The 14,227-nt window shown below is 39.6% G+C and overlaps 1 protein-coding gene across 1 annotated transcript; it reads right to left on the bottom strand.

Annotated features, from left to right (window-relative positions):
* Window positions 1–325: 325 nt before the first annotated feature.
* On the bottom strand, window positions 326–13,913 carry tnk1 (tyrosine kinase, non-receptor, 1). Its single transcript, XM_026936444.3, has 14 exons — window positions 13,557–13,913; window positions 8,984–9,174; window positions 8,784–8,854; window positions 8,517–8,699; window positions 6,336–6,488; window positions 5,820–6,097; window positions 4,272–4,398; window positions 3,906–4,052; window positions 3,563–3,657; window positions 3,035–3,253; window positions 2,838–2,902; window positions 2,245–2,729; window positions 1,969–2,064; window positions 326–1,887 (listed from the first exon to the last, which is right to left on the bottom strand). Exons 2-14 carry the CDS (start codon window positions 9,141–9,143, stop codon window positions 1,750–1,752), a joined length of 2,217 nt encoding a protein of 738 aa, XP_026792245.1. The 5' UTR covers window positions 9,144–9,174; window positions 13,557–13,913; the 3' UTR covers window positions 326–1,749.
* Window positions 13,914–14,227: the final 314 nt, after the last annotated feature.

The raw sequence follows: 14,227 nt of genomic DNA, 5'->3' as shown, positions 1-14,227 counted from the left end.
TTTGTTTTAAATGAGAACAAAATCTTTACATGGCAGAAAAGATGAAGTCAGTTTAGGGTATAATACTAGAGTTTCTTCTTCTTCTTTAGCTGCACATAATTGTCTAAATTTAATATACAAATAGCAAATAATTTGGGTTCTATGTATTTGCATATGTGAATGGTTGCCTGATATTACACACATTTACATCACATGCGCACACACAATAATTTGTTTAGCAGAGTAGATTAGGACTGAAGGATTCTGCACTAGGTGAGGGCCAAATACTTGAAGACATTTTCACACAATATATAGCATGATATATAGGTTTTCTAACAAAGTGCCATCAAATAACATGTGAATAATTTTATTTAACATCTACAGAATACAGAATTTTCTACATGTAAACATGTAAAAGCAGCGCAATTTGGTACAAAAAATGTACTTCAACATCCAATCATCTACTTGCTACTTTAAGTAACAGCTACTTTTATAAAAGTACTCAAAGGTTTATTTATCATTATACCAAGTGTATTTGTCATGATACCAATAGCATATTGTTCTGTTGCCCAGCCCTGTGGAATGACCTAAAAGCTAATCAGTGGCCTTTATTGGTGCCTGTTACGTCTTTCTTTGGACTACAGTATCTCTTAACTGATGTTGCTTCCGTCAGAATATTCTGTTTAGCGATTGAACTATCTGTATTCTCTCTTGTTTTTTCATTTTTCATTTTTTTGGTTATCTGATGAAGTATTTTAATATATGTGCAATACGAAAGTCACTGGATCATACTCCTGTATTTTTGTGCTGATTCCAGTTTGTTTGCAACACTTTGCAACCAAGACGAGTAGCAAATGATATAAGGAGCCAGAATTGAAATGACACCCTGCTACAGTTCTGTCTACTTTTGGCATCGAAAGGTTCATGTAGTTCATTCATATAAGTGTCAGTTTTAATTTAACACAGATTCAGATATACACATTAATCAATCTTTTTCTATCCACCTATTACATATTCAACAAAAGCAGTTAAATGAACTAGATTTTCTATATAGAAATTTATATCCAGTCCAGAGTTTCTGTTCCACTCTCTCCACTCCATTTATTATTTACTTGAATTATACTGAAGTAAAACATTTTAAACAAATCCTTCATTTGTAGCATGAGTGCTGAGGTTGAGTGATTCACCATAGGTAGAAAAGTTTAATGAAGGTGTCTGACTTGTTCATTCAGCAGGCAGGGGGCAATGCTGAGTTGCTACACACTTGGAAGTATGACGTTTGAAAGGCAAGCAGCTTTTAATTCATGTAGGGACAGCTTCTAGCTCAGAGGACATATCTTCCACAAAATTTGTGACTGAATCAACCACTTTAAAACAGGTAAAAGGGCAGGACTAGGTATTGTCTGTTTGCTCATATAGCAAGGTGTGTAGCAAAGAACCTTATCTTATTCCTCAAATGTGATGAATCAGAAATACTGCTCCTGCATTTTGCATTTTGTTTCCCCCAAAAATGGGACTAACACAGATTACCGAAATGTGTTACTAGATCTGAAGCTATGTCTGAATGTAGTGTTAGACTATGAGCCCCCAATAGTTGGGAATGATCCAACCACAAAGAGAGACAAGCACCACAGTGGCACAGCAGTGGTCAGTAAGGCAGTTCAGTGATGCTCCCTTTTTGCTGTTTGGCACAGGGCCCTTAAATCCTGAAGTGTAGCTCACAGAATATCTCTTTATTGAGATGTCTGACTGAAATATATCATCTTGTTTCTAAGGTCTCTCACTGCGTCTCTCAGTAGCCATGCGGATAACGAAACGGCTGGCCTGTTGTAGGTCCCAGTTGTAGCGAGCTAGTATCTTATGGCAGTCCTCTCGAGAGCATTGGTTCATGTAGTAAAGCTGCTCCACCTGAATGGAGCACAGGAGTGGATGAGTGAAAGCTATATGAATTTGTAATATATTTTAAAATCCAAAAAAGAATGTCCTTACCTTCAGCTGTTGCTCTGCCCTCACTGGATTCCAGTCATTGCGTTGTAGGGCTTTCTGAACTTCTTCAATAGTTACTCCATGAACCGCTGCCTGAACCTGTGTAATCACAACACAGTAATATTTGCAAGCAGATTAAATTAAATACAATACATTTTTGGTGGTTTGTTAAGATTTTGTATCTGCATCATAGTATATTATCATCTAGTATAAAATATGGCCTTTGTTAAAAAGCAGTATTTATAGGCTAATTTAAAAAAAGGAAGACAGAACATGTACCTGTGCTTTGAGGGTCTCCTTATCTACCTGGATCTGTTGTGGTGGGTACCTTTCCCGTACCTTCTCTCTTTCTTTCTCTCGCTCCCTTTCTCTCTCTCTCTCTTTCTCCATATCCATGTCGCTATCTAGCTGGGGGCTTGATTTGGCCAGATGGGCCATCTTGGTTAGGTTGGTAACACCTCTAGTCTGCTGCTGTGGCTGGAACTGCACATTTGGATGTGAAGGAGGAAGAAACCAAGAAGGGACTGGATTTCCTGCAACTCGCCGATCAAAAATCATGTTCTGATGCTTTAAGCGTTTGAAGTTGGGTTGTGGTGGCCGTGGAGGAGGGATGATGCCACTCGCATCACTGAACCTGCGAGAGTCCTGGACGAGGGCACCTGAGATGTGTTTTTGTTCGTTAACTCGCTGAACAAAGTTACCATTACCACCTTGACCCTTGTTTTGATTGAAGCCCAGGACAGATTCTAGACTGCGGGACATTCCTAGAGAAAATGGGGAGGTACGAGTAATTGAATAATATGAGAATGGAATAAAAAGGCATCATATGTCTGGTGGCAGCATTTGGGAAGATACTATATCCTTGTTCTAACCTGCCATTTTCTTTAGATTGGATTCTTGCTTCTCCCTCACCAAAGGAGTTCTCCAGTTTCCAGGGCTAAAATGATCACATATACTCATTAGTCAAGTGTAAACCTCCATAACAGAACAATACAAATCGGACGGCAAGCACGACGAATCAGATTAAATATAATTCAATGCTATGTAGGTAAAAGAAATAAAACAGCACTCGTCAAGTCGTTCTGGGGCTCCCCAGGTGCGTTCTGGATTGATGTCGCCATGTCCAGTGTGCTGTAAGCTTCCTCTGAGTGGTGAAGAAATGAAACCAGCTCCAGAATTAGGACTGAGTGGTCCCGTTGAAGGAACGAAGGAAGTGGTCAGTGTTGGAGGAAACCAACCAATACATAGTGTCCTCTGGTTTTGACCCTTCCACTCACACAAATCCAGCCTAGGCAGAGAATGGAGAGTGGTGAATAGACTAGCCATTCAAACTACTTTCATCCTTCTATATGCACACTTTGACTTATAGATCCACACACAAGCATTAAATCAAAGCCCTTTTGCCTCCTTAGTCAGACACAGAATAAATCTTAAATTCAATCTTGTTCCTGTCAAGCGTAAACTGTGAGAAAAGCTTTAGTTTGACCTCTTTTGCAAAGAGCTTAAAGACTAAGGAATAAATGCTGACTTAAAGGGCTGAAGTAAGTTAATCTCTCAAATTTCTAGCCCATTTTCTTGGTCCCCTCCCTTTTCTTACCCATGGTCTATGACAGTCACTGTATCATTGACCTGTAGAGTGAGCTTTCTGGCCTCTGCAAAATCCCGTAATGCACGCACTTCCATAGGCTGAGCCTAGACATATAAAGAAGAGAAGTAAAAGCATGTAAGAGCATTATACAACCAATCAACACATCATTAAAACAAATCAAAGCGTATTTTTCTGAGTAAATGAACCAAGCAGCAGTCTTTTGAAACTAAACCACAACTGCACCCTTTTACTCTACTTACTGCATATAAAATATATGTAATGAACACTGGTGTATGCTCAATATGTGAACTATGGATTTCATACACAGCTTTGGTGTTCTTTGGGCACTAACCTCAGCCACCAAAGTGGTGAGCTGGGCAAATGTGGGCCGATCTGTTGGATTGCAGGCCCAGCATTTCCGCATCACACTGTAGAGCTCCTGAGGACAGTCAGAAGGCCTTGGCAAGCGCTCTCCCTCCCGCTCCACACGAAACAGGATCTGCACATTGAACAAAGTGTGTTTTTTAGCAGTCATTGTGAACAAAACAGGTTTTCTGTGAGCTTTCGTGAGTTGCCTGCGTTACATCGCCATTAAAGCACAGCACCCAGTAGCACTCGTCTGTCAGATGTGATAGCATTGTGACAGGTTAGCTACTTCAGTAGACTAATTTGAGTGTGAAATTCCTGCAGATAACATCTTACATCCATATACACAAACCTGTCTTGCAGACAACCCAAGCCAGGGCTCCTCACAGTAGGTGAACATCTCCCACAGTGTAACCCCATACATCCAGACATCTGAGGCATGTGAGAAAAAGCCCACACGCAAACTCTCAGGAGCACACCTACACAGTGAGACGGAGACAGAGAGAGAGAGAGAGAGAGAGAGACTTTATTCAATCACCATCTTTTCAGCTGATGCTTGACTATCCACAATTCTGGCAAATTTCCTTTAATGCAAACCACAAAAACACATCAATTCACACAACAACTGGTAGTGGGCAGAAGTGGGCTATTACTCAAAAAGGGCTACAGAAGAGTCCTACAACACCGGCCCATTGGTTTGAAATTGTACACGAAATATATCACATGGAAAGGGTTATTTATATGTTAAGGATCCAAACTGAAATTTATGATAAACATTGGGAGAAATGGATTATAGGTCCCTGGAGGACTAGTGGTTAGGCCACAGCGCTCTCACCGCTGCAGCCTGGGTTGGATTCCCGGCCAGGGAACCAACCCCAGCCACCGGGGTTGCATGTAACAGTGCGCTCTCAGTGCCGGTCCCAAGCCTGGATAAAAATTGGGGAGGGTTGCGTCAGGAATCAAATACATGGACCAATGATCTGCTTTGGCGACCCTTGATGGGAGCAGCCAAAAGAGGAACAACAACGGAGAAATGGATTATATTCACAGCTAATATTTAGAAAATGCTCCAAACTATAACAACACTGTCTTTAAATTGGCATGACTCACTTTTTTAAATTGGCATGTTTCACTGATGTAGGACGTAGGAAGCTACATCACTGAGAATAATTTTAAAAAGTGTACACATTTGTCCATGTGTTTTTGCTGGACCACCTAGCAGGCTAGCCTAGAAGAGGCATTTTCACTGACTGGTTGACTGACCGAGTCCCATTGTTGAAACGCGCAAGCACAAGGAGTCTAGCTAGCCAAATTTCAATCTAGCTATGATTCTTATGTATCTGCTGAGTTTGTTCGCAAGTAGCCAACTTCTGCATCATTTACTGATAGTTGCTGAGAGTAGAGGTATGTTCACCAAAGTTGTGTCATTACATACTGTAAGGATCTGTGTCCATGCTTGAAATATTATTGTAGCATTATATTGTATATAGAGATATTATTGTATGAAGGGATGTGAGGATGTACAGCAGCATGAATGTGGTGGTAGCTACACACTGGCCATATTTATCTCAATCATTATGTTATTTATTTACATGAATACGTTATGTTATGTTCTGTGCTTAGCTAGCTATCTAACAATGTCACAACACCTCTTTTGAATCACGGGGCATTGCCCAAAACTCTACATTACACCTCGAAGACTTTTAATAAGGAGGATATATCTTTTAGCCCCTACATGAATGACTGCCTTGCCATTGTAGAAATGCCATTTACACTTGTGTGACAAATGCCATGGAGCCGGTGGCAGTCCAGCAAAACTAGGCTTGCCTAGTTTAGCATTTTTTTTCAGGTAGGTTGTGGTCATCAACAGTTTTAGCAAAAAGAAGTGTTAACCCCTCACCAAGCAAAAGGGATGCGTCTGTGGGCTCCCATGATGTAGTGGTCTTTGTCGTGACCCAGGCCCCTCATAAGGCCAAAGTCTGCTATCTTCACCAGGTCTTTGGAGGCCAGAAGCACATTCCGGGCTGCCAGATCTCTGTGAATGAAATGACGTGACTCCAAATACTCCATTCCTGCAGCAATTTGGGTGCTGAAGAGCCAGAGACGAGCCAGTGGGTAAATCCCCCGCCGCATACGGACTATGTCATACAAAGAACCAAAAGTAGCCAGCTCTGTCACCTGAAGTAAACAAAATCAAAAATCGGATGAGGGTATGGAGTTTTTAGGGCTTGGCACATCAGGTAGCAATATTCATTGCTATGGAACACCAGAGTATTAAACAAACTTATATAACGAGACATTTCAACATGTTCCTAGGTACACATCTTCCTTATATTAAAGCTTCGAAGACTCCACAATACACTTACAACTCAGCCTACTAAGTGACTAACATTTACAGTACAGCACCACAACTTACCATCTTTAGAGGCTGGGTGAGGACCACACCATAGAGACGGATAATATTAGGATGGTCCAGGGACTGCATGGTAGTGACCTCCTGCAGAAAGTCTGTTATTAGATCTGCCTCCCTGGACATACTGGACCTGAGAGTCTTCACTGCTACAGGCAACTATGAGCAAGAAGATAAGATGGTTAAGTGAGAGCAGAAAGAGAAAGCAGAAGTGTTTTTTATTGTGGTTTAGTATGTTTAGTTAGCTTAATCAGGTGTTCCCATATGTTCCCATATGAACATAAATACTGACACTGGCATATGAATCCATATTCTGAATAAAATCTAAATTATAAAAGCTAAATTTTCAGCTCTTCCACAAATCGACAAAAAAGTTTAGGCTGTAAAGAAAGTGTTATTTTAGTTATAACATTAAAGGGCTACTACTTTGAGATGAAATAACAAGTTCACACACAACCAAGAGGACATTCATTAGTTATCACTTGCAGAGGGATTCACACTCACTTGTCCATGCAGAAAATGTCAACCACCTTTATTTTAATTCATATATACACCGATCAGCCATAACATTAAAACCACTGACAGGTGACGTGAATAACGCTGATTATCTCATTACAGTGGCACCGGTCAAGGTGGGATACATTAGGCAGCAAGTGAACAGTCAGTTCTCAAAGTTTATGTGTTGGAAGCAGGAGAAATGGGCAAGCGAAAGGATCTGAGTGACTTTAACAAGAGCCAAATTGTGATGGCAGTTGTCTATGACATGGTCAGAGCATCTCCAAAACAACAGGTCTTTTGGGGTGTCACAAGAGGACAACCGCTGAACCGGTGGCAGGGTCATGGGCGCCCAAGGCTCATTGATGTGCATTGGGAAGGAAGGCTAGCCCATCTGGAACAGATCCCACCTGGGGAAGAGATGGCAACAGGATGCACTATGGGAAGAAAGCAAGCCGGTGGAGGCAGTGTGATGCTCTGAGCAATGTTCTGCTGGGAAACCTTGGGTTCTGGCATTCATGTGGATGTTACTTTGACACGCACCTCCCACCTAAACACCCCTTCATGGCCACACTATTCCGTAATGGCAGTGGCCTCTTTCAACAGGAGAATGTCAGGAATCGTTTGAGGAACATGACAAAGAGTTCAAGGTGTTGACTTGGCCTCCAAATTCCCCAGATCTCAATCTGATCGAGTATCTGTGGGATGTGCTGGATGAACAAGTCCGATCAATGGAGGCCTCACCTCGCAACTTACAGGACTTAAAGGATCCGCTGCAAACATCTTGGTGCCAGATACCACAGCACACGCTCAAAGGTCTTGTGGAGTCCATGCCTTGTTTGGTGGTACAAGAGGGACCTACACAATATTAGGCAGGTGGTTTTAATGTTATGGCTGATGGGAGTATATATTTATTGTAGTTAGGGCATGTCAATTGTCAATTGCCCTCTTTAATTCAGAATGAAATGATTATTATTTTTGATCATTATATTACTGCATGTATAATAGAATTATTGGTGGGTGCCAGTAATACTGGTGTTGAGTATATACTGTATAAACCTGGGAGTGTGACTTTAATATTGTCTGTGATCCTTAAACCTGCATTCACACTTGCAAATGACAAAGCAACAACAGACAACCATTCCCTTTCCATGTGAGTGTGCAGGAGTAGAAGAGAGTAGCGATTCTGGCAACAGTGGCAAGTAACGCGGAGAATGAGCAACAAGCAACACCTTAATTGAGATTTCCTCAATCATATGCAAATTAGGCATGTGGTAAAGTGGTGAAAAATTCTATAGTTCTGAATTCCTTGGACCAGTCCTACAGCTCAGATTGTCTGTCGTCCCCCAAAAATTATACTGTCACAACTATAGATCCTACCTGCGTCTAGCCTGCAATGAACCACATTTGGTGCTCAAAAATGGAAAATCCATGTTTCCTATTTTTCTACAATATAATAAATATTTTTAGATTTATGTTTAAACTACAATATAACATGTTTTACTACTATATGTTACTACCATTTCATATCACAACATAGTATTGGGAACAGGAGTGGTCTCTACACATGACCACATGTGACAAAGTGCCAGCAACATGAGCAACATGTCGCTTGCTATTGTGAATGCAGGGTAAGTAAGGGTAAGTAGTTACATTATTGTCTTAATGTAAAACAATTTTGAGCAGACCCACCACTTGTCCAGTAGGCATATGCCACTCTGCCTTCCTCACCACCCCAAAGGAGCCTGAGCCCAGCTTGTCCCCAAACATCAGCTCACTGTCCTTGATAAGGCAGGTAAGAGCTCGTACTACGTCTGGCCCTGGCCCAGGCACACCACCACTCGACTGGTCACCTCCTTCTGGTCCACGAAAGACCTGTTATGGGACGATCGACAGATTGTCTGGATAAATTTCATGAGATAACTGTTGAGAATACATGACAAAATTTCAAGACTTTACCTTGGCCATCCATGACCGTGGCCGCATATTTGTTTTGTAACGCTTGACTGCTTCCCATAATCGTCTTTGCCCTGTTGACACATCACTTATTAAAAAAAAAATCTGTATAAATACAGATTTACAAATCTACTCAAAATAATCCTCATATTGTCTCTGGAAATAATGCTCTAAAAAAACACAGAGCATAGGAGATTAAAAACCTGGTTTCCTGATGCCTATCTGTTCCAAATCTGTGTCCTTGACATAATCCAGGTGTTCAATACGTGTCACATTCAGTTCATCACGGATCTTCAGGAAAAATCGCTCCAGCTGCACTTCTGCCAAAAGCTGGTACAGCAACTGAGTGTCTTGATCCATCATAATTCCATGGCTGTTCAGCACAGCAGGCAATCTGAATGGTAAAAGTTAGGCATTTAAACCAACTTATATTTAAGTACTGATGGAAGAGTTAGCTAGTGCTCAGTCATTTAAATAAAAAAACATTCCAAAACACTTTTAACCCAGTGGTACTCTATATAATATGTAACGCCCAAAACAAATGCATTCAAATGCATGCAGCCCTCATTCAGTTCTGTAGCAGAACAATATAACAAATCTCTTATCTGAGTGTCTCAGATCTTAATTTTGTGGACTTAATACTGTTAATGTTAGCAGCAACAGCACAACAATTTCTCCTATTAAAGGTAAAGAGTTATAATTCAGCTATAAACAGACATGGAACAATTTATTCATTCTATGTTCAATTCATTGAATATTTCTGTTACTAACAAAACAACCACCACAATTCAAAAGCGACAAGAAAGATTAATATGATAAGGTCAGACATGCAAATGTGGAACTGCTACTGTGCCATGAAAGATACTTTCGGGAAAATCTGTTGCTTCACAGAAACAAGTTCTATCTTGTGTCTGGAGCAATATGAAGCAATGAGAGCAAACGGTCCAGTTATATAAGGCGTGTAGAAAAAACAATGTTTACCTGAATCATAAATTTCAGCACATTCGTTCCCATGGACATTTAAATGCCATCATGATATTTAATTGCAACTAGACAGAAATAACTAGAGAAAAGACCTATTTAATTTGTTAGAGCACTGAAAGCAGTGTTTTGCAATGCCTTATTCTCTACTTCTGCTGTTACTATATTGAGGAGCCATGCTGGGTTGCTGTGGACAACAGACAGACATCCAGCAAAACTTTTTAGGTTATGAACTTGTAAGCCAATAGACAGCAAATTGGGAAGCGGGTATACAGTGCTTCACATTTACCAAATATCACTACTATTACTTTTACTACTACTACTACTACTAATAATAATAATAATAATAATAATGCAATCATCATTATTGTTACTATTTCAAAAATAATAACAAGTGTCTCTATGGTAAGGGACATTAATGAACGAATCTACTAGCACAGCTGAATTATAACTCGAATATATAATCATTAAAAGTATTTTAAATTTTTTTTAAACTAAGACAAATATAAGAATCTGAGCACAGTAATTTGCTTTCTAAAGAACATTTAATAAACTGAACATAATACCTGCAATTTGTCAACTCAAAACAAACTAAATAAGAAAGCATAACTGCAAGAGGAAGAAAGGGTGGATTTAACTACAGATGGCAAACAGGACAGGAGGCACAGGAAACAGGCAGATAACATGTTTACAGATAACAGGTTTTAGATAGTATACCCTAAAGGTAACAGCACCAGCATTTATAACTCAAACTAATGACCTCTGCTTCATTAAATATTCAGAGGAAGACTGAAATGGCCAAGCATGAAGCAGCTGGCTGGCTGCTCATCATACCTGTTCAGCAAGATGCCACAAATTCAGAAAAAGTAGTTAAGTAATGACTGACGACCAAAAACTCATTTACTAAAGAAAGAGCAGCCGTAGCAGCTGGAGACATGGTCAGTAATAGCATATGTAACTGTGTACTATATAACTGTAATTATATCCATGTTATATGGTTATCATTAAATATAATTATAGTCTCGTGTTAGAATTACAACATAACAGCAAGAGCACGTGTAGTACCAAAAAGCATGAACACTATGTCTACACGGTTGTTTTTGCTATTCGGGTTTCTTCGGGGTTCGAGTCTCAGGTCTGGCAGGGATTGTATGTGGGGGGGGAGTGAATGACCAGTGCTCTCTTCCACCCTCAATATCACGACTGAGGTGAGACCCTTGAGCAAGGCACCGAACCCCCAACTGCTCCCCGGGCGCCGCAGCAAAAAAGGCTGCCCGCTGCTCCGGGTGTGTGTTCACGGTGTGTGTGTGTTCACTACTGTGTGTGCGCACTTGGATGGGTTAAATGCAGAGCACAAATTCCGAGTATGGGTCACCATACTTGGCCACAAGTCACTTCACTTCACTTCACTTCCATGTTAGGACAACTGTGTGATTATTTTATCACCAGAGGAAAAGAATGAGAAAAAAAGGCTGCCTGTAGTTCTTTCACAGGCAAATCCTAAATATCTTTATAACTATAAAGATCACTGTAAGAAAAACAACAACACAAAACTTCCATTAATTCCCAAATGTAGACACTGGCAAACACTGGCAATATCTCTGTGTTAGAAAGGCAGATAAAGCACAAAGGCCTCACACATAACCTTTAGTCAATGATTAAATGAAACACCCCTAAAGCACCAATTAGCATGTGCAGATGTCTGAGTCAAAGACATGGGGGCCAGTTCAGACAAGCACAGAATAACTGAGACTATCAACATAAAATTCTCCTGGGATACACCCAGAAACCCACGCCCAAAACACTGAGAAGAAAAATAATGAGTTTAACAACACGGTTTCACAGAGACACTGCATATGTGAAATCAGTTTCGCAGCCTCAGGTTGATTAATGAGCCATGATCACTCATAGATGCAGCATAGCTTTGGCATTAGTTGTCAATCTTATAGATGGGTGATATGACAAAAATATGACATCACGATATGTCTATGAATCAGTCACAATATTTGTAGACATCTACGATATTCATAATGCACAAGATTTGCAAACAAACCAGCAAAACAGCAGTGTTACATTAAAAAAAACTTGCAAACAAAACTTATAATAATAAATAAATTATTTAATATTAAAAAGGTGAAACATTTTTAATATCTAATCTTCCAGTCAGAGATTCTAAATGTTCTAAAATACTGCCAATACCTGCAATGTCTCAGAAAGTATATTGTAACATAATGTATTATCTAGTCATATTGCCCAGCCATAGTACAGAAAACAAAAAGCAGGATTTATGCAGAGGTGACTCTTTCTGAAGGAGCATGATAACATAGGTGTGTCTTATAGTGTTTACTGGACGTTACAGACTTCCGTCAGGTTTCAAAATCTATAAGGAACCTGATACAGAGGTATGGTAAATTTATAAAAGAATAATTACTGAGTAATTAGTTATAATTTGGCCAACTTGGTCACTCAAATTGCCTCATAATTTGTGTTTTGACTTATAACAAGGCACAAATTAATATCAAAAGTACCATTTGTGTATGTTTGTGAAACAGGATAAAGGCCAAGCTGCAAAAATTAGACTTATGTTGTATGTGTATTATGGTTCTCCTATTACTATTTACACACATAAGAGACTATGGATATCCTTTCATATAAACAATCAAATCAAGCACAGTAATCACTTTACCATGCCGTAAATTTACATTGTGGGAACACACTTACCAACAGCAGAAACTAATGAGATGAGAGATCAGTCATGACTATATGACTTCATTTGACAAAAAAGTAGGAATTGGTATCTAGGATGATACTTGTCTGATTCTCCTAACTGGTATATGATCGATTCTGTCATACTTTCCAGTCCAATCCACTGACGCATTTTAGGCTGTGAACTTGTGATGACCTGGCACAAATGCCAATGCATGCACTGTTTTACTCATGCCTTCACCATGTGTAGGACATTTCACCTACGATAGTAACATATAGCTGCAGAGAGTATGAAAGGGTTTTTTTTAAAACATGGGTCAGTAAAAATGTGGCCTATAATTCAGTTAGATTTGTATAAATGATTGCTAAAACAATATAACATTCAGCATTACACAGTTTCAAGTGTTGGTTTTAACTAATCTGAGCTCTTAACAGAGTAAAACTTTTGTTGATAGTGGCCTTTTATTTTGCAGTGTGTGTTGATGGAAATTGATGATTCTTACTAGAGTACTAAACTAATAATATAACATATTGTAATACAATATAATTCTATTTACTATTATTTGGCAAAATGTGTAGACATTCCTGGTGATTTATATTTGGGTAAATAAAGCATTGCCATTATATATGAAATACATTTGAACTAATTTTCATCCTTCTCTCTCTCTCTCTCTCTCTCTCTCTCACACACACATATATATTTTTTATTATTTATTTATTAGGATTTACAGTACATTATCATGAAAATTAGTTCAAATATATTTCATATTATTTCATATAAGTAGGAAATGCATGTTTATACCTAAACACACTCCCTGCATTTACTTAGTCATGTTACAGTACTAAGAAGGTATCACAGTGAATACAACAATAGCTTGCTACCTATACACACAGGCCTGTACTGTACTATTAATGAAATTATTATGAAGTTTTGGGTAGACTGAAGAATGAACCAGTTTAATATAATCTCAGGAATAGAAATAAGGGTGTTCCAGGAAGAGCTCACTGCACGCGCGAGTGACGCTCTGACGTAAACGCACGAAACCTCGACCCTTAGTGAGTCCTTCAAACTCAGCTTACAATACTTACAGGCAGGTAAACAGGAAGTCCGAGTTTCTTCGAGGAATCTTCTTTCCAAAGCCTTACAGAGCAGGCTGTTAGCTTCTAGCCGCAACTTGTCACAGGTTTAACTGCACTGCTTTCACACAGTTCGCGGTTTCGAGCTCGTTTCTCACAGGTTTTCCTTTGAATGTGACTCGTAGCTCTGGATCCAGCCTAGTGTGAGAGCTTTAGCAAGAAGCAGTGCCTAGTCTTCTCTGAAGTCGCATTCCTACTTAAGTATTTCCCGTCCTGATAGTTTTGCGATCCTGGAAGTGATCCAGTGGTTGGTGGTAACCCAACAGATTGCACCTGAAGTCGTCGCTGAGTTTGCACTCCGCCTCTTCCCTCTCTCCGCCCATCCACCTGCACCTCCATCCAGCAAGCATGACACATTCCACTTCCGCCAACAGTCCCAAAAGAAAGGTTCTAGCTTTACACTGCACCAGAGTAAACCTTCTCAAAAACACAACAATCTAATGTATTTATACTTTTGTTCATTTGTTTACTTGAAGATGCATGATAAAACACTTAATGCATTCACAAAAGATGCTTGATAAAAGACTTCCTGTAATTTATTTTATTGGGGTTGTACCTACAATATTCAGCACAGAATTTTAGATTGTGCTGAAACTTCACATGAGGGAAAAAAAAAAAACGAA

Source organism: Pangasianodon hypophthalmus, chromosome 4 (assembly GCF_027358585.1).
Source record: "Pangasianodon hypophthalmus isolate fPanHyp1 chromosome 4, fPanHyp1.pri, whole genome shotgun sequence".
NCBI classification, from domain to species: domain Eukaryota; kingdom Metazoa; phylum Chordata; class Actinopteri; order Siluriformes; family Pangasiidae; genus Pangasianodon; species Pangasianodon hypophthalmus.
This window is presented reverse-complemented; position numbering and strand designations above follow the sequence as displayed.